This window comes from Arvicola amphibius, chromosome 9 (assembly GCF_903992535.2).
Source record: "Arvicola amphibius chromosome 9, mArvAmp1.2, whole genome shotgun sequence".
Classification (NCBI taxonomy): Eukaryota; Metazoa; Chordata; class Mammalia; order Rodentia; family Cricetidae; genus Arvicola; species Arvicola amphibius.
In genome coordinates this window covers 49,260,640-49,284,982 of record NC_052055.2, presented here as the reverse complement: position 1 = coordinate 49,284,982, position 24,343 = coordinate 49,260,640, and the positions used below count along the sequence as shown (strand labels likewise).

The window sequence follows — 24,343 nt, the reverse complement described above, 5'->3', positions numbered from 1 at the left end:
CACAGTGCTATCTACAGGCATGTGGAAGGACAATGATGACGTGAAGAACACACAATAGAACACTGTTGACAGAATCCTGGGATCCTGGGAGGTGCTGTGGAAGGGCCGGCAGGGAAAGAAATTTCATTTGCAAGGGTTTACCAAGCAGCACGCCTAGATGGAAAACATTTGTGGGAACACTTGGCAGTACCAGGGTCCGGTGTGCTTACCAGTGTGCACATGACTGAACAGTAACGCACTGAGAAGGCTCTGTGTGTGTGTGTGTGTGTGTGTGTGTGTGTGCTCGCGTGTCTCGACCCACGTCCCACGCTAGCGGGCTGAGGGCAGAGCCCAGCCAGGGAAGTTGAGGTGTGGGGGGGGTTGGTCAAGGTCCGTGCTGCACCCCGAGCAGGTGGCTGCGGGGGCGCGCAGCCGAGCCTCCCGGGGAGGAGGGGGGGTTCGTCTCCGCGCGGGGCCGCGCCTGGCCGTGTCGCCGGGGCGGGGCGCACCGGACCGGCCGCAGCTGACGCAGGGCAGAGCGGAGCTGGGCGAGTGGGGGCAAGGGGCGGCGCCGTCTCGAGTCACCGCCCCCTCCCGCGCCTCGGCGCCGCCACCTTTCCATTCAGTCGCCCAACATGGCTGGAGCGCAGCGCTGAGTCCTCCCCACTGCCACCGCCGCCGCCACCGCAGCAGCAGCAGCAGTAGCAGCAGCAGCAGCCTGTCCGGAGAGCTCGGCACTGTGCTGAGACCCGGGTGGCAGCAGGCATGTTGGGCGTCGCGGACGAGAGCTCTGTGCGCGTGGCTGTCAGGTGAGCTGCGGGAGGAAGGGAGGGCAAGCGAAGGAGATCCGGCGGGTTCCCCTGCAGCCTGACCCGGGCTCGTGCTTCGCGACAACTCTGGGAACCGCGGTGGCCGCCCCTCACTCCCCCCGCCCCACCCACGCGGGCCGAGCGCCGCTTTCTGCACGGTCGCCTCCCGGGCGGCCTTAGGGTTCCTGGGAGTCGCCTCCGCCGCTGCCGCCCTGCAGGTCGGCCCGAGGTGCCCAGCGCCCTCCGGGCCGGCCTGAAGCCGCAGACAAAGCGTAGGGGTGACAGCGCGGGGCCCGTGCCCATTCGGGTCCCCGCAGTGTGCACCTGATCTCACAGGTGTGGTCGTGGAGAGTGTATTGGGGGGGACACAGTCACCCGCGGGAGGTCTGGAGAGGCCAGCAACGTCGGCCAGACTGAGGGTTAGGTGGGCGACGGGGAGAAACCACCTGAGGTTAGTTAAGCGCGGTGGATGTTGACAGTGACATCACACACGCCCGAGGTTGAGTTTTGAAATCCTGGTTACGTGATTGTGTTGTGGTTAGGGACGGTGACATGGACATTTGATGTAATTCGGCTGATTGGATGCATCGCAAGAACTCTTGACGGTTGCTCTTGGAAAACTGCAGCATCATCACACTGAAAAATTAATGAAGCATTCATCCTAGACCAAGCGCATTGCTTCCATCGCTCTGATCAAATACTGTTAATTCATTTGCAATTTAAAGATTATGAAGATAACCTGTCTTCAAAGAAATTCGGAATTAGTAAACATCCTCCGCTGTCAAGATCTTTGTTGAAAATGACTGAAAGTTACATAATGTAATCATTCCTATGGTTATTTTAGTGACAAATCTTGATTAGGCACAGACGTGGCAGTTTTGGATGTCCTGGATCTTTGTCTTAAAGAATCAAGTGAAATTGGAAGGTATTTTGATTCCTTTATTTTGCAGGTAGTGAAATTACCTTTACGATTCTTTACACTCAATAGCTGTGAAACTTTGAAAATATGGTTCTCCTTTTTGGCTATTCCTGAGCTATTTCCCATTACTAGATGAGCTTGTTTTTCCTATTCATTCTGCTACCTTAAATTTATTTATTTATTTTTTCGAGACACGGTTTCTCTGTAGCTTTGGAGCCTGGCCTGGAACTAGCTCTGCAGACCAGGCTACCCTCTAACTCACAGAGATCCGCCTGTCTCTGCTTCCCGAGTGCTCGGATTAAAGGCCTCCGCCACCTCCGCCTGGCTCTACTACCTATTTTTGAACCTTAAAATATGAATTAGTGACTGCATCAGGGCCAGGGAAATAAATGGAAGGAAAAGACAGGAAGGCCTTTCAGAGCCTGTTTACTAGAAGCTCTGATTACAACAAACCACAAACTGTTAACCAAAACAGAAATTTCCTTGTGAGAAACCATTTTTTTAAATAAAGATTTGAGATTTTCATGTGGGCATCTTCTATGTCATTGTCTGGTTGGTTGACCACTCTATTAAATCTAGTCTTCCAACAGAAGTGAAGAGTCATGAGTAGGCAGGCCTACAATGGTGATGACCTGTTCGCTGGGTGGTGGCACAGGTGAATGGTACGGGTTTGATTTTTGAGGAAAAGATTTGTCTGTCTTTCAGCCTTCCATAAGTCAGGACAACAGGTATGAGCCACCAGGGGTAGCTATCAAAACTTTGACAGAACTTGTTGGCCTACCTTATCAAGATGCAGTTTGGTGAAACTGGTATTTTATTTTTACCCCATTAAATACATTGTTCTCTTGTTCAAACTGTCTAAACTTATTCTATATAAAAATATAAAAAAAATATAAAAAAGCTTCTATAAAAGTAGCTTATATTCACATAACATTGAAGTGTATAGACATATATTCACTTATAACAAACTTACATTGAACATTCTGTCCTATTTCTGCTATTCTGATTTCTGAGCTAAAATTAATAATAAATGGTGCACATATATATCATATATTAGAGTCAAGACAGTGCTCACCTGTTTCGTATCCAGTAAAAATCTCATCCCTCAGAGTCTGTGAATTAAATGATATTATTTTTATGGCCATCTTACTGTCGGGGATCAGGAAGATTACTAAGTCAACCTTCCACAATTAAGCAGGTAGCAAATGATAGAAACAGGGTTCTGATCCAGACCGCTTCAATTTATGGCTCAGGTTCTTAACCCTGAAGCCTGTGCAGGTGAGAGATAAGACTATGTCTAGCCAAGTTTTACTCAGCTTAAAAGGTCATTTGCTTCCTTCCGATCCTGTACTAGTTCAATTACAAATGACTAGCCTTGGCAGATCGTTCATCTCCTGACATCCTAGAGGAGACAAGAGTTCACAAAGAGGAGCCCGGAACTTGACTTTGCCAGGGTCCTCCAATCCAGTCTGTTCTCCAGCTTGTGGCAAACTGCATCAGCAGGAGGAGTTAAGTCTACAGAAATATTGTGTCTAGACACAAAATTAACAGAGGCCTTTGACCTATCTTTCTTCTTTAATGCATACTGAAATGACAGGCCATGGAGACTTGGCTGTATTTCATAAAACCCAACGCATTCTCAAGGTGCTTGTGTGTTATGGGCCTCAGAGGTGTGGTCTTATTAAAGGTCATTACTGTACGATTAGAGGTTTTGCAAAATAAGTGCTTGAGATGTGTAAGCCTTTGAGAGGGAGATGCTAAACAGAAAGTATCTCGTTTAGGGAGAATGCTTTTGACTCTATTTCTGAGAATATTCTTGGCATTTGAGTTGTCTGAAGGTTCTCTTTCATTGAGCAAGGCTATGGATTCAGAAGACAATCCTCATGTTCAATCTCGTGGCTGGTGAAGACCTGAAATAAGGTTAATGCTATGTAACTGAAATTTAAGTTTATTTTAAATCTTTTTTCCATTTATTTGTGGTGTGTGTGTGTGTGTGTATACATGTGTGTATATGTGTGTACATGCATATGCACATGCACACCTTTGTGACAATCAGAAAACAATCTGTGGGACTTATTTTTTCCTTCCTATCATGTGGTTCTAAAGATCAATCTCTTAACCCTTAACAGCAAAATGCTTGTTTACCTGCCGAGCAATACTATCAGCCCAAATTTAATTTAAGTTTAAATTTAAAAGTTGGTCTTTGATCCAGTTAATAGAAACTTTTTGTGTGCTTAAATATTTTTGTTATACTTATTTATTTTTAACTGGAAAGTTCATGAAATCTAAATGCTGGAAAAGTATTTCTGATGAAAATTTTGTGTTAAAGTTAATATGTGCATTAATGTACATACATTGGGATTCAGTCTGGAAAATGAAAGCACTTAGCTCAATAATTTTATCTTGTTTACATGTTGAAATATTTTGACTGTCATTGAATGACAGTCATTCATTGAATAAAATATTAAGTTTAATTTCAGTGAATGAAATTGAAATTCCATAAATGACAGCCACCCATTGGATAAAATATTAAATTTAACTTCATCTAGGTTTTTCTCTTTATAAAATGTGGGTAGTAGAGACTTGAAAAGCATATGTTTACTGGTGATGCTGTTCTCTAGCGTAAACATAAGGAAGAATTAACAAGTACAACTGCGCACAGACACAGAAAGGACCACAGACTGACTGCACCCTTAAACAGAGCATTACCAAATACTGAGCATCCAGGTTTAGTGTGTGGTTCTCATGCATGCCCACATGCATTCCATATAGACATGGAAAGTGTTACTTCAGAGCAATTAAGCTGAATGTCTAGCTCAGTAGATGACTTTTACAAATGCGAACACTGGAATGTAGCACACATTTTCTTCTTATCTTAATGGTCTTATGCTGATTTGACTCTTCGCTTAACTAAAGACGGTAAAATCAGTTAAACATTTAAAATTCTTCATCTAAGACCTTGAGACATTATGAGATGGTGTGGCGTTTTCTGTTTTCCTTTCCTAAGACTTGACCAAAAAGTATTGTTACATTTTCCTTTTCAAAAACCTTAGCTTGCCGAATTCCTCCAAGGACTGCTTAACAATGGAGATTCAGAAAGGACCATCAGATTTTCATATATTCATATCTGGCAACTAAAATTGTTAAGCTCTGGCAGGGCTCTAATATCCTTGACAGTGAGATTGGATTAGTGTATAATATCAAGTTTGTGTTTCTTTTCTTTCCCCCACTTCTCCCCCGAGTCCTAGGTCTTTCTATATAGTCCTAGCTGTCCTGGAATTCACTCTGTAGACCAAGCTGACCTTAAACTCAGAGATCTGCCTACCTCTGCTGCCCTAGTGTTGGGCTTGAAGATGTGTGCCACCATGCCTGGTTCAATTTATTTATTTATTTGTTTGTTTGTTTGTTTATTTATTTATTATGTATACAATATTCTGTCTGTGTGTATGCCTGCAGGCCAGAAGAGGGCACCCAACCCCATTACAGATGGTTGTGAGCCACCATGTGGTTGCTGGGAATTGAACTCAGGACCTTTCTGGGAATTGAACTCAGGACCTTTCTGAGAATTGAACTCAGGACCTTTGGAAGAGCAGGGCAATGCTCTTAACCTCTGAGCCATCTCTCCAGCCCTCAATTTTTTTTTTTCAGTTTAATGAAGCTTGCTTTGTTTGCTTGTTTGCTTTCTTTCATTCTTTTGAGACAGGTCTAACTATGTAGCACTGGCTGGTTTGGAACTGGCTTTGTAGACCAGGCCAGCCTTGAACTCAGAGATCCACCTACATTAGCCTCTTCTCTTGAGTACCGCGTTAAAGGCATGCATCATCGCAAATGGCCTGAACCCCTTTTATGAAGTGGTGTTATTGCTCAACTGACCTAAGGGTTGGGGTGGATATCATCCTACACTCTTCCTCTACTTCCTTCCCTCACACTGAGGTAGCAACCTGAAGCTATGGAGATAATAAGATCCTTTTATGAGCCATTTATTAAAGGTGATTTTTATTGGTAATGATACAACGACACTGCTTATGCCTCTGGATTGACAGGAAAGAATTGTTTAAAAACTTCAAACTTGCTTTTTCCCAATAATCTATTTACTTAATTACTTTTGCTGCTACAGAAACAATTTTAGATTGTTATCTCTTTACTTTAGTTATTATAAAAAATAAACATGTTGTTTACTTGCTAATAAAATTTTGGGAGAAACCCTGGATAGATACTTTACTCTGTGAGACTAAAATGAGTCTGGAAAATACTATGTGACTATAAAGTTTTAAAGTTGAAACTCAAACCCAGATATTTTTTTTATGATCCAGTGTATTTCCACGTGTTACATTTTACTGACTAATTCCAGTAAAGGTTTTCCTAGTGGAAACATGAAATAACATTTGAAGTAAGTGTTTTGAAACAATTTCATGCTCAGAAGATGTGGAGGTTCTTGGAAACATGATCATTCAGTGTTTGCTCCTTTGCTTAGTCTTTGATTCAGTAACTGTGTACTCCGTGCCTCCTGTGTGTTCAGCACTGCCCACTAATATACCTGATTCACATAGTTCTTGTTTTTCACAGAACGTAGAAGTATCAATGTGACACATAATGCATTAACACCATCACAAAGTAGAATAAACAGCAGAAACTGAAAAAATAAAAGGCAGTTGCCACAATTAAGGTTTTTATTTTGCTCATTTTTTAAAATAACATTTTAAAATTCTTCTGTTGTTCAAAAACAGTTGAGATGCATATTTTGATTCTAAAAGTACCTCATGGAAAAATTGAGCCCCAAAGCCTGTCTGCTAGGAGGACATTATCTGTTAGGCATCCTACTTGGTAAAATGAGCATCATCCTTATATGCCTTTGGTTTAGGAATTAAAAGAAGTGACAGAGAAGAGACCTTTCAAAGCCAAAAGGTGATATGAGTTCAGAGTCAATGAAACCCTTATTTTATAAAAATAAAACTTGTTTTATAAAACACGAACTAATTCGTTTCCTTCAAATATGGGTTCATACCTGTCCTACCTTTCTTTCAATTTCTGTGATAATCATGAAGATCAAAAATAACTCATGGGCCTTACCCATCCTGATCACCGTCTGTTATTGAGGAACATGAGGGCAGGAACTCAAGCATTCAGAGAAGCAGGGACTATGGAGGAAAAATGCTTCCTTCACAACCAAGGGCCAATTCTTCAGGGTTAGCACTGTCCACAGTGTGCTGGGCCCTCCCATGTCCATCATTAATAAATGCCCTATGGAAATGCCCACAAACCAGCTTGCTGGTGGCATTACCTCAGCTGAGGTTCTTTATTCCCAGGTGACTCTAGAGTTTGTGTAAAGTTGGCAAAAACTAACTAGTAACTAAGCGTAAAAGGTGTGCTGAACAAGTTTATTATTTAGAATGGCTTGGGATTTCAAGTTCCCTACTTAATCATCATTGCTTCTTGTACTCCTGAGTTGCTAATTGGTTACTATTCTAATGCATAATTATGGGGTAGTGAATATGTACCTGGGCTTTCAGTTTTAGTGAAGTCATGAAAACAGAAATTACCCTGGTGGTTAATATCATAATCTCCTCATTCAGTTCTTGTCTGTTTTTTCCTCCAAATTATGTAATTATTCATTATTATGAATATTCTTCCCTAAGACATACTACAATGTGCCAGTCATACTTACTCCGACTTAGAAATTATTTTAAGTCAAAATCATTCATGATCTGACATCATCCAACTGCAGATTAGAAAGCACGATGCATACTAGTTAAAAAGCAATATATGCTGTGAATCACTAGAAAAATTTTAATCATAAGCAGCACGTTTGCTGGCGTTTTAGTGTTCCCTTCTGAATAGCGCATTTGTGAACTGTATTGCATCTGGTTTTCCCAATGGATTAACTCTTTAATCTTCTCAGAGTATTCAAATAGTTGGCCTTGGTTGCAACTTTGTTTCAAGCAAATCACTGTCAAGTCAGAGAATAGTCATGATACTCTGTGATTATTATGAAATGTTGCTTGATGTTTAAGAATTACATTTAAAATCCACTTGTCGTTTGTTTCTTAAAGATTATTGAAATTTTATGTTCAACATAATTTTGGTATTCCTAGAATTATTGGCAAAACAGACTTTAAAGCAGAAAGGCCCCTTCAGGAGGCTAGCTGCTCAAGGATTGATTCAGAGAGTTGACAGTAGAGGGCCAGAGATGCAGAAGGCATTATTTGAGGTCACAGCCAGTTGAGGCCATTCTTCTGTTGATTTGCACTGTGAATTTAGAACTTTATATTTTTCTTGAAGCATCTAGAAGTAGATGTTTGAAGCATCTAGGAATAGAATATCATCTATTTGATAAAGTTAAGTTCCTGTAGTTTTTACTCTTTAAGGACACATATTGAAACTTTAATTGGTGGTGAGATGAATGTCTTCACTGTTGATGCTCACTGGTTTTGCTTTATGAATGCTTCAACTCTAGGATTTGACCAGTAATTCTAGTTAAAACCTTGCAAAGATGAAGGAAGACCCTACTGACAGAAACCAGGCTCTAATATTTTGAGGATTCTGACATATTAAAATTGAAAAACACAAGATGGTGTTGTAAAAAAAAAACATAAAAACCAGTTCAGTATTTATATATAAAATATTAATGCTTTCACAATGGTCATATAAGTGCAGTGGATAAGAGTCTATTTAAGAATTAATTTAAAGCATACCTATTCCTTCTTTTTTTCCTGTGTATTCTAGACCTGGGGCATGTGACCACCTCCTAAGCCCAGTCTTTGTTCTTGACTGTTTTTCCTTCAGTATACTGAAGAATTATCACATATTCTGGTAATAATCTTACTTCAGAGGAGATGACTGAAGGGTGGAATGGGAATGGGGAAGGCCCATTTGTAGAGATCAGAGAGGAAATAGAGAGATGGAAGTCAGACTTTCCGGGCCCTGTTTGCAGGTTGCTTTACTACACAATTGGTCCTGAAGCTTTGGGTCATGTCAGCTTTTCCCAACCTTATTTCTGAGAGAAATACAGAATGGAACATGCTTTTGGATGTAAGGGAAGCCAGCCATCTAAAATGTACCCTTTTATAGAAGCTTTTAAACCACTCTGCCTTTTAGGGTCACAATCCTTTTTTTTTATGTTATGCTTCCTTCCTTTCTCTCCAATAGAATACTTAGTGCTTTTTTCTTTTATAAAGATGGTGGTAATGTATTATATTGACAGCATTATTAGAACTGAATATCTAAAGGTCATTGCTATTACTGACATGAAGCAAATAGATATCGAAATGTCCAGAGGTCATTCACAATTTGACCTCAGGGCTAATCTGTCTGGATGACTGTCCCACTCCATCCTCTGCTTCAGAAAGAGGAAAGAACAAGAAAAACGTTCTGCTGTGGATAGGGGAATGTAAGACTCATGGGCCCACTCGAGTGAAAAATCCAAGGGCAGGTTAAGGTTTGTTCCTTGCTCTTGGGTTAGACATCCTTCTCAACTTTGGAAAGCTTTACCTGTGGCTAGGCATGAAAGTATCACAGATCTTTGAATATGGTGAAGAAATTATGGATTTACATATATAATATCTGAAATATTATATAAATATTTTGGAGTAGACGATCATGTTTTTTGACACAGCTACAAAGTCAGTTAGTGTTCTAAGCCAGAGAGACTGTTTTTCCAATAAGTAGGATTCAGAGGTGGTAGGGAAAAAAAGCTATCGTCCATTCTTACAGTGTGCTGATGTGACACACACCGTCTCTGTTCTCCACAGTATTCATTCGAATCTTTACTTTTTGGATTAAAACTCACTTAACCATCACATAATTATTAAATGCCAATTAGGTACCCGAATTACATAAGCTATTGTGATAGTAAATATTGACAATAAATAAGTGCTATCAAGGCTAATCAAACAATGGTGTGAGCCCTGGACAGATGGTCAGATACCTGTTAAGGATGGATTCTTGCCTGGGATAAACTTGGTCTTGGCCAGGTAGCTTCTTCACTTATGTCAGTGGATTCAGGAAAAGAAATAGTCATATAAAAGCCCTTGGAAACTGGTTTTGCTATAGACTGCAACAGTAATATTAGAGATGAATTTGACAGAGTGTGTGAGCCGGTTATATTATAAACGCTAGTGACTGGCTTCATCCTTCTTCAGTGTGTGACCCATTGTGTCTGGTTTTAATTGTCCTACTGTGTTTTATCACTATGAATGGTACAACAATGTATAAATACATACTAAACCCCTCCCAGTCGAGCTGCTCAGGCTTACATATGTAAACGACATACGACCGTACTACTCTGCTGTACCTAATTTCTCGTTTTACAGTTTAGTAGAATCTACCATTTTAATTCTTTCTTTCCCAAACAGGCTTTCAATGGGCATGGTTTTCAGCGAGTGTGTTTGTGTGTGTGTGTGTGCGTGTGTGTGTGTGTGTGCGTGTGCGTGTGTGTGTGTGTGTGAGGGGGGTTACTACTATACTAACAATTCGTTTTTGAGTTGAACTATTGTTTACTTGTTTAACACAATGTAAGAGGATAAGGACCAAATTCGACACTAAAATTGTGAGTGTTCTTTTTGAATTGCTTACATAGTTTGAAACTATAGCTAATGTTTTTCCATATTTTTTCTCATTGAGGTTGGCAACAAGTCACTAAAGTGTAGCATGGATTGAAGAATACTTTAGGGGTAAATGAACAGGGCCAGAGATAGCACTGGTACAGTTAATTTATGTATTTGTTGTTACTGTTGTGTGTATGTGTACGATGTGTTTGGGCACTTGGACAGGATCTAGAGGCTAGCTTTGTAGGCTAAATTGTTGTCTTCTGACTTTATGTGGGATCAGGGAACCAAATTCAGGTCCAGGATTGGGCAATAATTCCATTTAACCAGCAAGTGCCCTTGGCCTCTGAACAATGCGCATATCCTGTGTTCGTTGATGGTGTAATGAGATTCACAGTAGTGAGATATACTGATAGAGCCCTGTGTGAGGCCTTATCTGTGGACATTTTCAAAGAAGATTGGCGCTTAGAAACAGGAAGTGCATCACTTGCTCTTTCAAGTCTGATTATCTCTAAGTCAGTTTTTAATTTTATAAGAAAATTATTTTATCCAATTTCCCCCATTAGTGAAATAATATGGCATTAGCAGAAGTACTGTCGAGCAGATGAGGACAACAGCCAGCTGCAGTGCACTGTCTAATATAACTGCAATTAGATCTTTGGTGTATTTGTTCTGGTCTATTTTCATCGTGTTTCTGTGTTTTTCCATCACAGTTAAAATCAGCACTTGTCCTTCATAGCCTGACATTTTCACTTTGTGGTATATAAGAAACATTTTCTTATTTTCCAGAAACATTAAAGAAGCATATTTTAAATATACGTTCCCATCTTTCTTTCAATAATTTAATATGATAGGTGTTAAATTCAGTAAAGTAAGCAGTAATTTAATCAACAAGAATTGTTTCATATGGATATAGATCTAAGAACTGTGCTGTCTCCTGTTATTGTTGGTGATGCCTGTTCACCAGCAGTGACTTTACAGGTGAGTGTTTCTGGGGTCAGAAATTGTGGTTGCTGCTCAGAGTGGGCATGCTTGTCAGAGAAAGATATAGTGATGATTACTGGTGAATTTGAACTTTTCACCTGTACCCAGATCTAGACATACTGCATTAGAGTACTGTAGACATTGTCCCCCAAATATTATTCTAACCATTTGATGGTGAGCCAAATACAAAGCTGTAACTGGGTCATGTTCCTTGAAAACCTTTTAAAAGGCATTTCCTTTCACATTGCATCTCAGTTCAGCCCAGATAACTTTGGTTCCAGCAGCCTACTGGTCACCTAGTTTGCATCTATGCTGCCTTAGAGTGGAAGCTGTGAATTGCCCCTTGAACTTGAGATTGCAGATCGCATTCCTGGCTCTTTGGCCTGCTGTGTAAATGTGACCTCTACAACATCTTTGACTGTAAATTTCTGCAATACAATACAATAACGTATTGTATTTTGAATTTTCTTTTTCTTTTTTTCGAGACAGGGTTTCTCTGCAGCTTTAGAGCCTGTCCTGGAGCTAGCTCTTGTAGACAGGCTGGTCTTGAACTCACAGAGATCCGCCTGCCTCTGCCTCCCGAGTGCTGGGATTAAAGGCGTGCGCCACCACCGCCCGGCTGTATTTTGAATTTTCATTTGCCAAACTTGCCCTTTAATTGGCAGAACATTCTAGTTGTCTTTGGTTTTGTTTTTATCCTAATTTCTTATACAATTAGACCTTATTACCTCCCCCCCCCCACGCATTTAGGTCTTGTCTTTGAATGTAAAATTTGCTTAGTTAGCTTTAGTTCATAATTTTATATTGTTATGGCATCTCATATCTTTTCATTTATTTTTTGCATATATTCTGTGACTGTTAGTCTCACCATAGAATAATTCAAAGACTTTTGATGATTTGGACTTTTAAGTTTGACCATATTTTGATACTAGATTTGTGGCATTTAGGGCCTTTTCATACTTGGATCATATTTATTCTTGTTTAAAAAATGGCATCAAGATCTTGTCAGATCTTGTAGGTGGTTGTGATCTGTCAGTCCAGTTGACTTCAGAGTCGTTCTCGTAGGCAAGGCTGTGAGGTCCATCACGCTTCAATGAACTTGTCAGCCTTACTCATTCTTAATGTATGACAGCTGCTTCTGTTCACAGGCAGGGCTTGGAGATAAAGGAGAATGACTCAATGCATCATCTGTGAAAACTGTTTCACCCACGTTCCTGAGTGCTCTTCGCTTTCAGTTGAAAATTAAGCTATAGCAGTTCAGTAGATGTTAACAGTCTATGTGGACTAAATAAACAGATAGAATTATTTAATAGTTTGTCACGAGAATTAAAGTGATAATGTATTAAAACCCTTATATTATTGACAGTAAAATGTGTGTATGTGTCTGGATGTTTGTATATATATATATATATATATATATATATATATATATATATATATATATATGAGCAGGTACATGTGTGTAGGTATGTGTGTCTATGTGTTATGTTGCTGTATGTATTTGCATATATATGTGTGTATTTATGGGTACATGTGTATATATTTGGCAGCTATATATGCCTGATTTTTGGCAATGATGCCTTAAATGGCAATTACTACTGCTATTACCATTTTTTTTTCAGTAGCAGACAAATAACTTGTCAGAGGAACTATTTATTCAGTGATGACGTACTTTGGTCAAGGCAGTTGCCTTGTGTAGTTCTTCCTTATCCTGTACTCTGAGTTAACTAGTCTTTAGCAAGAGTTGGCCATTGTTTTTTGTTTTTTAAGTTCCTTAACTGATTATAATCTCAGAAGTGTTGAGAAGCAGGAGCCTTAGACATAGTTTGTATTTGATGCTCCAACTCCCTTACCATCTTTCATAGGTAGTCTTTAAAGGTCCTGAGTGGGCCCATCATCTCGTTGGGTTTGAATGTGGGTTATTCTCCAACCCACAGGGAAACCGGAGCAGTGATCTTTTGCCGTACCAAGCTGTTATTTTAAAATTTGTTTCAAGCAGTACAACTTACTGCTGATTATCCTTGTACTTTTAGGGGCTTAGATTTTAAACCTTATTTGTTTTGACTTGGTGTTTGTCTTAGCTGGTTTATATGACTTTTTCTGGATTTAGAAAACAAACATAATTTATTAAGGGCAAGTTAGAAAATTTCCTGTAAGTGAGAGAAACTTAACCTCTTTTCTTCCAATGGGGATCTTTTTCAACCTACCTGGGGTCCTCAAAAGTGGATGCTGCCTTCAGGCTGCTTTTGTATGTGTGTGCTGGTACTAATCCAACCCTGGTCACCTCTGACATCATTTCACATCCACGTCAGCCAGGGCTGTGACAGATGAACTGTCCAGCTTTCTCTTTGACCCCATGACAGACTGGAAGCTGCAGTATATTTTAAGATTAAAGTTTCTTGAAATCAAGAAGCTATGATTTTTAATATGAAACTAATGTGATACAGACAGGTATAGGCATACACACACATTCCTAAACAAAACTCACTATGCAGTTGAATGAACCTGGATAATATAGTATAAAATGTATCAACATTGGTACACAACATAAACTGATATTTGTTTCCTAATATTCACTGATTAGAGTTTATTGAGTGACTTTGAAAGTTTTGATAATTTCTTAACCTTGCATACCTTTGCATAAATATAAAAATAACTGTAGAAGGAGCTGCGGGGCTGCGTCCCGCCATCAGGCTAGCTTTACATCCAAAATAATTACACGGAAACTGTATTCATTTAAACATTGTCTGGCCCATTAGTTTCAGCCTCTTATTGGCTAACTTCTCACATCTTGCTTTAACCCATATTTAGTAATCTGTGTAGCACCACGAGGTGGTCGCTTATCAGGAGAGATCTTAACCTGCATCCATCTTGGAGAGGAGAGGCATGGCGACCGCCTATGGCAACTGCCTGAAGTGTCTGCCTTCTCTTTCCCAGAATTCTGTTCTGTTTACTCCGCCTACCTAATTTTCTGTTCTATTAAAGGGCCAAGGCAGTTTCTTTATTAACCAATGAAAGTAATACATAGACACTCCTCCATCAAATAACGGTCTACCTGGCTTTTGTTGTGGCCTTATAATGTGTTTGCCATTGATGCTGGGCGTCTTTTGATAAAGCCACACACAGACTGTATAGTACTGAGCTAAGCTACTCATGGACTGCAGTTGTTCACCAAGAGCCTAGCATGTCTAGGCCAGTCTTTCCTTTTCTCACAGAAGCATCTCTGAATTGGAATATCTCTTAGTTACTTTTCTGTTACTGTTAAAGAGACACAATGACTAAGGTCACTTTTGAAAAAGTTATTGTGGCTCACAGTTCCAAAGGATTAATTAAAGTCCATGCTCGTCATGGCAGGGAGCACGTCAGCAGACAGGCAGGCATGGTGCTGGAGCAGTAGCTGAGAGCCTACATACAGATCCACACGCACAAGACAGACAGACAGGCAGACACAGGGAAAGACAGAATGGAATGGCATAGCCACACCTCCTCCAGGAGAGCCACAGCTCCTAATACTTCCCAAACAGTTCCGTCAACTGCAGGCCGAGCATTTAACTGTGTGAACCTATGAGGGGTGCTCTTATTCAAACCACCTGGGCATTGCTGTCATCTTAACATAGTGTTCGCTGAGGAACTTCTCAGGGCTAATTGACTTCTCTGCATTTGCTTTACATTCCCTGTTTCTTCAGTTTTATTCTCTTTAAGGTTGGCATCATCATGCTTATTTATGAGGTATAGTACTATAATCTAACAAATTGGAAGACATGCAGTCATTAAACCACGGTGTTTGGAACCTTCCAACTCTTCCTGGTTATTCTGTAGAGTAAATTGTAGACTGTAGATGTCTGGTGCCCTCCAGCACTGGAACTACTTTGTTCCCTAATTATGTCTGAGTCGCCACTGGCCCTTCCCTGCCTTCTCTGCCTTCCCTGTTCACCCTCAGAGATTGCTGTTCCACCTTTTGTTCTGAGTGATCAGTTTTCCCTCTTAGTTTTGTTTCTTCCTATCTCTTATCTCCTCAATTTTCTTTTCTTTTTCTGTGGCACAGCTTAGCGAAAAGAGCAGACTTTGGATTCAGAAAGATATGAGTTCAGAATTTAACAGATGGCAGCCTTAATTTTCTCATGGACGAAATAGACTTTAAGACCTGTATTAGAGAGTCAGGATTATAATGTTGTAGGTGCTTTGCATTTAGGAATATTTGGGAGATGCTAGATTTCTTTTTAGCTCCATCCCTGTTCTCTTTCTCCATGATTTCTATCTCTTTTCTTCTTCTTCTTTCCTAGAAAGACAATTCTAGGAAATTTTTTCTCCTCCTCTAGGTAATATCCAGTAATTCCAGATAGCTTCTTTATTGCTTACCTCAAGCAAGAGATAATATTTTGGTGAGCTCTTGTTTTTTAATTCCACTTTCAACTTGAGTTTATCTATGGAGATGATTATAGTTATGAGAATTAACTGACAGAGTTATAAAGCACCCGAATAGTGCCTGGCACATGGTAATCCTCAATAAATATAAGCTTAGGTTAATTTATAACAATGTACTTCTTAATAGAGACTTCGAGGTCTTTACTTGGGCTGCTCTTTTCTTGTTATTCTGTCTGCCTCTGATGATGAGGAAAATGTACCTTTTTGGCAGGTAATGACTGAGATAACACCAACAGCTTGTGCTTATCCAGCACAGTGGTGCCTAGGCTTTCCTTTTCTGACCAGGCCAGTTCTACAGTCAAGATCATGATGATTAACTTTGGGGGCCATTTTGGGGAAAGTGCTTTCCTGAGTTTGCTCTCAGTCGGTGAGCACAGTTGGTAGACCTGTGTTGTCCTGGTCTCCTCTCAGTCGTGAGCACAATTGGTTAGACCTGTGTTGTTCTCCTTTCCTCTGCATGCAGGGGATAGTCAGCAATTTCCAGCTGCTTGTCTTGCAAAGTGAGCTGACTGCCATGCTAATCCCTAAACCTCTTAAAATTTATTCCTTGGTATGCTGTTAACCCAAGCACATTTCTACTTACATCAACCGTCTTATTGCTAAGAACCCCAAAGAGATCACATGCACACATGCATTTTCTACCAATCCCTAAGCAAACATTTAATTATTCCCTGGGTGACATACCTACCTTGATGTTTTGAAGCTGTGATGAGGTTTCATAGTTCCTTTGCTAACTTAAAAAAAATATGTGGTTAATTTTGCTCGTCCTCTTTGTTGTGGTGAGACATATAATGCTGGATAATTCTGAAGACCATGTTTAAATATAAAATGAACAAGTATTCTTGACTGACTTCCTCCCTCCTTCCCTTCCTTCTTCTGTCCCTTCCTTTCCCTGTTCTTGCTTGCTTGCTTGCTTGCTTTTTTGTTCTTACTCAATAAATGGCTCTTCAATGCTTATATAGTATAAACTGTTCAAATTTTGACTACTTGGCCTGTTTCGTTTACATTGGAAACAAGCTTGTGATGAGATATGTCAACAAATGAAGTCTGAAACTTAAGTGATCCTGAATTTCTTTTCCTTGTTTTAAAATAAACCTGTGTAGAAAACCAACTTACTTTTCCCCTCTTGGTACTGGGGATTGTTTCATCACCGTTCTATTGCTGTGACGAGACACCGTGACCAAGGCGAAGCTGTACAAAGGAAAGCTTTTCATTGGGGGCTCACTAACAGTTGAGAGGATGAGTCTGGGAGGCAGACAGGCTTGCTGCTGGAGCAGCAGCCGAGAGCTTTCCATTCTGATCCACAGGCAGTGGGCAGAGGGAGAGAGACAGTGGGCCCACCATGGGCTTTTGGAACCTCAAAATCCTTCCCCAGTGATACACCTCTTCCAGCGATGCCATGCCTCCTCTAACAAGGACACGTCTCCTAATCCTTCCCAGAAAGTTTCACTAATGGGGGATCAGCATTCAAATATGAGCCTCTGGGGACCGTTCTCCTTCATACCACCTAAACTCAATCAAGCCTAACTCTGCCTTCGAGCTGTGTCAGTAATCCAGGCTGACGCATCTCTGTGAAACATGAGTCTATGCAGCAGAAAGCTAAATGCACTGCGTTAGATAACTAAGGCGTTTTACTACCCTTGACTGGCAGAGGAATCATCCAAATATAAGCTCCTGAAATAATGAGCGCCCCTGATAGAAATCGTATAATGCAAGGAAAGATTACTGCCGTCCACCATCATAGTTAAGTCCTCCACATACATACTGCAGACCATGCTCAAGTATTTTCAGTTGCTTTCTGCATATTCTCATCAGAGTCATTCTGTATTTACCAGAAAAAGACAAGTACTAACAAGAATGTCTGCTTCCAAAAGCTGTCGCCTTTGTACTTTTGAATATTAAATATGGTTATTTGTACATTATAGAATTTCTTTTATAATTTAATCTTTTAAATATGACTTTGTCGGCATTTTTCTTTGAGTCCACATTTACTCATGTCAGTTCCCCGTTTTCCTTCTGAGGTGATGGTGATATTGTAAAATTAACCCTGTGGAAAAAATAACGTGTTCCCTCTTTATGACTCGGATCTTGAGTGTGAAGTGAATAGTACTTTTATTGTATACATTACAGTTAGTAAAAATGTTCAGAAAAGGCTCATGGTATAGCAGGAATTACATAGACATAGTCTGCTAGCAAAATAATTGAATTTGTAAGGATAGTAATAGCTCTCTTAAACTTGGTTCAGACCAATGTGTATCACTTTAGTTCAGTTCAGCTTATTAGTTATTGAGGACTGCTAAGAATGAGTCATTCAACATACGTTGCTAGGAAGGTACAGGATAAATTGGATATGGATTTTGCCCTTAAATAACTTAGTCTAAGAGCTGGGGATGTAGTTCCATGGATAACTAGATGCATAGCATGTGTGAAGCACTGGATTTAATATTTGGAAGATGAAAACAGAGAGGAAGGAAAAGATGAACTCAGTTTTGTTGGGAGGATCTGCATGTGAATACAAGGCCTAATGGTTATTCCACGAAGCATGCCAGAAATGAATGTGCACATGTTATGTGCAGCCTGTCAGAGGACTCTGCCCCAGCAGCCAGTGGAATCACAATAGCCGCCTTTGTAGGCAGAAAGAAGAACTACATATTTTCCATAGTGGCAACGTAAGCACTTAATGAGTAAGTCTCGTGAAATCTAGTCTTTGCAATCTCCTAATCTTCAGCATCATGATTAACCTTTTTCAACGTGTTTCCAGTTTCTGAGCGAGTTCTGTCTTCCCCACATTTCCTTCTATAAATTTCATCATTTTTATACATTGATTGCAAAGATTTATTATCAACTGTTCATTCATATCCACATAGATATGAGTACACACCTACATCTGAGTATGCATGTACACACTCAGACATAATCTAATATCCTTTTCCTGATAATTAATAACATTTACTACTCTTGTTTTCAAAAGCTGAGAAACCCAATCAAAACAAACACCCTCCCCCCACATGCCAAAATAAAATCCAAGACACTGAGAGACGGTAGTGGAGAAATTCAGTAATATGATGGTATGACTCAAGGTTCTCTTGAGAAACAAACATGATAGAACGGATCTGTACATATTAAAGGGGATTCATTACAGTGGCTTGTAGGCTGTTGTCTGGCTAGCCCAACAGTGAGTGTCTCCTAATGGAAAAGCCAATAATCCAATTGCTGTTCAGGCCTACAGGCTGGATGTATCAGCTGGTTTTCAGTATACCCTGGAATTTCAAAGAAGTCGGTTCTAATGCCAGTGAGGAAATAGATGTCTCAGTAGCAAGGTAGATAAACTGGACAGTGAGAGTTGTGGCAGACAGACAGAAAGCAAAGGCTATCTTTGATGTAGCCATTTCTAGGCCGCCAGAGAGTCTGGCCTAGATTTCGCATGTGTCTTCTGACCTCATGATCCAGATTGAGGGTGAGTCTTAATCACTTCAGATAATCCATTCACGAAAAGTCACTCACAGGTGTGCCCAGCTGCTTGGGTCTTAGTTAATTTCAGATGGAACCAAATTAACAACCAAGATTAGTTATCACATGTGCAGTCTTTTTGAGAAATATTTAAAATTTTATTATGATTATTGTTATTATTGATGAATGTTTGGCCTTCATTTGTGTTTGTGCACCGTGTACATGCTTGGTGCCCATAGAGGACAGAAGAGAACTTTGAATCCCCTCCAACTGGGGTTGCCATGTAGGTGCTGCAGATTGAACCCAGGTCCTCTGGAAGAGCAGCAGCCAGCGCTCCTAACCATAGAGACAAATCCCTGGCTCCTAACTGAAGATTCTACCACAGCTCTTGGCATCTAGGAATTGCTCAGTAAACTTTTGTTTTGCATGAAAACACAAGTCAGTTAAATGATTTGAACATGTTCCTGGGCTGAACTGATTTTTTTTTAATGTTAATGCAGAGTTTCTGGAGATTTGTGGGCACTCTTAGTATGTCACCGTAATATAAGCACATAGATCATCATTTGATATTTGCAATTAGTGGCCTGTATTGGTTGCAATGGCCAACTTCCCTTGAACTTGATAATGGATAATTCTCACTGATGCTGAAAAGATGTTTTCATTTTCCTCACGCGTTAAAGAATATTCTGAGTTAAATGTCTTGAGGTTATAATTTGTGCCGTAGTTCTGCAGTATTTTTCAAACACCCATATATGTCCAGGCTGGTATCACAATCAGGTATCATACATTAGGATGATAGACACATAAAAGTTATAGATCAACAACTTGTAGAAAATTGTAGGAGGCTCTTTCTTTTGTATCTCAGTTATGCAAGGAAGCGACATTTGCTGTGTGGGAGGATGCTGGACAACACCGTCTCTAGCTGTTTCAATCACTCAGCGTGCCATTTCAGACTTATGGGCCAGTTTTACAGAACTGCTGACCTGGCAGCTCTTAACACTAATTATCTATATCCAGGTTCACATTAGTTTTCTGCCTGTAACTAGCTTTTGCTCATTTGAACGACAGATATATATTGTTCAGAAGAGGGACATGTTAACCCTCTAGTCTAGTAGAGGTGGTCAAGCTGTCTGTCATTCCATATGCATGGTGTAAGGAGTAGTGTTCCTGCCTGCAGTGTTGCTGTCTTCAATATCTACGTCATTCTCTCTGCTACCACCGTGATTCAGCCCTATCAATGCCTGAATAATAAAATGTCATCATGATGTGGACTGGGAACAAATGAACATTCTAAAGTGCAGACTTCCCTCTGGGGTGTGTCCAAGGTAGATCCAGAATTTAATAATTCTGTTGGATGGTTGTAGCTTTTTTTTTTTAAAGACATGATCAAGCCACAGGATAAAGAAAACAATCCCTTTTCCGTGCCCACTACATTAAAAAGTAATAATACAAAGAGGCCTTTCATAAGTGTTGTCCATTTGAATAAAAAGTAACCCTGAGCTCAGACATTGTCACCCCAGCTTTATGATATAATAGAAACAGAGGAATGTTTAGTAAAATTTAAACAATTGCTAATATTTTTGATATTTAAAAATATAGTGCGAGAAAACTGTATTCACTCAAGTTTTCTTTCCTATCACGTGGTTTAGATACCGTGCGATGTTATAGTTGATAGTTTCAGGTCCTTTGTCACAATCTAATGCCATCGTATTGATAATATTTTTCTCTCTCTTTCCCTATACATCATAGCCTCTAATTCTTACGTTTTTTCAAAGACTTCTCTCTGTTATACCCCATCAGTGCCAAATACTGTAGATTTTGTCGTAGCAAAGTCTTGTGCACTGTATTTTTTTGCTCTCCCTATGCTAGCAATTCATGTTACTTTTTCTCTAGCTTTGGTCTTTACTATGTTGTGACTGACTTACCGATCCGTTGGTCCCTGACAACTTACTATGACAGTCTGCTAACCAGGGACAGATATAGCAAAATTTTGTATAGCTTGTGGTTCCTTGTGGCTTAGAGAGCAAATACTTGTAACTTCATATCTGAATCTCTAATAAGCTTATGATATTATTTTAAGATGATGAGAGCTGGGTGGTGGTGGCACACATCTTTAATCCCAGCACTCAGGATGCAGAGGCAGGTGCTTCTCTCTGAGTTCGAGGCCAGCCTGGTCTGCAGTTCTAGGAGAGCTAGGGCTACACAGAGAGACCCTGTCTGGAAAAATAAAAAACAAACAAACAAAAAGGATGAGTTGAATGAGTTAACTCATCTCGCTAATATATCAAGAATTAGAAGTCAGGGATTGTGTCTGGTCTTCTGCCTTGGCTAAGTCACGTGTCCATCTCTTTTCCTATCTCTTATTTCATTGTCCTCAAATTGTTTTCTTTTTTTATCTCCACTATTGCTTTGAACATATCTCTACTGATCTCTTTGCCTCTTTTTTTTTTCTTCCTGAGATCGCCCATGTTTTGAAGTTAGTTCACACTAACATATTTATAATGACTCCCACGCCTTAGCCTGATCCTCTTCTTAAACACAGGGCCACCCCACTCTTCAGAGACTCAGAAGAACAGTACCGTCTTTCTACTTAATTTTTTGTACTTAATGCAGACATAAACTTATTTTGCTGAATGAACTAAACCTTTATTCTTGGCCCTTCAGTAGCTTGATTCCAGGAACTGAACTTTTGGCCCTGCCTTGTGTCACTGTTCCAGTAACTTCTACTGTTTTGCCATCCACTGTGTCTTAGTTACTGCCTGTGTTTACTGCTCGGTTTATCATTGAACTTTGTCTTAGACTAAATCAACAACAAAAGATCACTGTATTCGTGGCGTGCTTAGCACAGACTTCCATATATTAAAGTAAGCAGCTTTTATCAATTAATAACGAGCTTCACAGTGTCCGGGACAGTGATCAATTCAGGAGAGACCTTTAATATTGGTTGAATTGACTAAAATTTTGCTGTCGACCAGAGCAGACCATTGTGGAGTGTGTGACAGCTGCTGGCAGCATCTGCCTGAGGCTAACTGTACATCTATTGACACTTTTCCTTCCTATTCTCGAAGTCCTTTGTTTTCTACTAAGTCTACTGGTTCTGACCTGCTTGCCTGAGGGGATTTCTTTCTGCAGGTGCTTTTGGTGACGTGCTAACTGTCTGACTGTGGGACCATCGGGTCCTTTAGGTGCCACCGTTAGTTGGATCAGATGTTTATTGCGCCTTTATAAAATTCTTTAATAACTATTTAAAAGCCTTTGAAGTCATTTTTCAAGACTGATTTTTCTGTGTTTGTATTACACAGATGTTAACTAAATATCAAGCAGTTCTTTTGAGAAGGTAACAGCAACGGTTATATAAAAGTGGTGAATGATCCCAGAGCCATGACAGTGTGGCATTGCTGTCACCGAGTAAACTGTACCACAAGAGACAAGGAAATCCTTTTAGTGGAAACACAAACTTTCTGTCACGATCCCTTGCCACAGGAAGAGTAGCATATCCAAGTCACTCAGGGAGGGGATTTGAAGGCTTCTGTTGTTACACAAAGGGGAGAAAATACAAGCCCCAGTTTCTGTGCTCTTTAGAGAGGCTGAGCCACCGAAAGTCACCACAGACGATGGCAAGTTTTAAAGGGTATAAACCGAGGGATATCTTATTATAACTCTGGTCAATTTGACTGTACCCATGTCCTCTTGAGTGTTTTTTGTTTGTTTGTTTGTTTTTTGTTTTAAACAGATACTGGGAATATAGCTCAGTAGCGGAGCATGTACTTACATTTGTGAGGCCCTACGTTTGATCCAGCAAACAAGCGAAGAAAACAACCCCACTATTAATTTGAATCCTTTGTGAAGTCAAGGCATAGGATAATTCTGACCATTTTGGTGTATTGGTGGGAAACCTTAATTAGCCTTAAGGAGATTTATCATTTTTGTTTTATAGTACTTTGTTGATTTTTATTTATCATGACTTAACATCCAATATTGCATCTTCAAAGTAAAATTGTGTAGAATAGTGTATAGAATTTCACATGTAACTTTAGTCCCATAGTTCACATTTAATGGATAAACAGAAGACTGCTTGAATACGTGTAACCCTGATACATGTATGAGTGTTTACTTCTTACGTTTCGTTCAGTTTTGAAATAATTTGTGTTAGTGATTCCTTGTAGTGTTTAGTATCTGTCAGAACTGATTTTAGTTTTCACAGAACGAAGAAATGCAGTGTGATAGGGACATCTGGAGACACCTTTGGTTTGTCCTTAAGAGACCTCTTTGGAAAGTATTCTTCCATGTCAAAGAGACCAGGGATTAGGTGTTGATGCTTTGTTTCAATAGAGCAGCGGAGAATACATAGCCGCAAGAGTGAAGAATTGACCGGTTGTTTCCAAAGAAGGAGAAAGAAACTGGGCATGCAATACAAGCTATTAATTTACCTGTTTAACCTAGAAACACCTTTTAAATACTGCCGTTTAAAAATAAAATTTCGTGCGGTTTGTCTCCCCTACCCTGTTGAATCTAGAGCCTTGTAAGCATATGCAAGAACTCTACCAAATAGCACCATCCCCATTTCTAGTTATTCTGTATGATGGCTTATAAAGTACTGTTTTCTTCTTTTACAAGATGAAATTTAGATAGGCAATTTAGGTTTTGTATTTGCATTGAAGAGTAGTAGAGAAATTGTAGCATCATCTTGAAAAAAGCACAGGGAATGATGGTGCCTTTGGGTTCCATTTCAACTCTATCCCTCGTCCTCCAGGATAATGGAAAGGTGATTCTTCCTTGCTTGTTTTAAACAAGAGGTTGTATTTTCCTTATTTTATAAATATGCAAGTTTTTAATATTCTTATAAACCATATAAACTTGTAGAAGTAGTTTCAGGATAGTATAGTGATATTTTATTTGCTATCTAACAAAGCTTGTCTGAAGATCAGAGTGCAGAGCTAACCATAGAGAACAGGCAGTGGTGGCTCACACCTTTAATTCCAGCACTCAGGAGACAGAGGCAGATGGATCTCTGTGAGCTCAAGGCCACCCTGGGTTACACAAGACTGAATCTGTCTAAAAGAAACAGAGCTCACACAAAGGTGATCCCAGCACTTGGGATCAATGCCTTTAATTCCAACTCTAGGGAGGTGGAGACAGGAATGATATGGCTGGTCAGAGAGAAGAATATAAGGCAAGAGGAGACTGGAGCTCAGATGTAGTCTGTGGATTCAGTCTGAGGGTACAGTCTGAGG

The 24,343-nt window shown here is 40.0% G+C and overlaps 1 protein-coding gene across 9 annotated transcripts in view; it reads left to right on the top strand.

Annotated features, from left to right (window-relative positions):
• Positions 1-593: 593 nt before the first annotated feature.
• Kif21a (kinesin family member 21A) overlaps positions 594-24,343 on the top strand; it is a 113,888-nt gene continuing 90,138 nt past the window's right edge. For all 9 annotated transcript variants that reach the window (XM_038344266.1, XM_038344261.1, XM_038344259.1 and 6 more), the window contains exon 1: positions 594-788. In XM_038344266.1, coding sequence (XP_038200194.1) covers positions 745-788 — 44 coding nt within the window. In that variant the 5' untranslated portion in view covers positions 594-744. The remainder of the gene's footprint in view (positions 789-24,343) is intronic.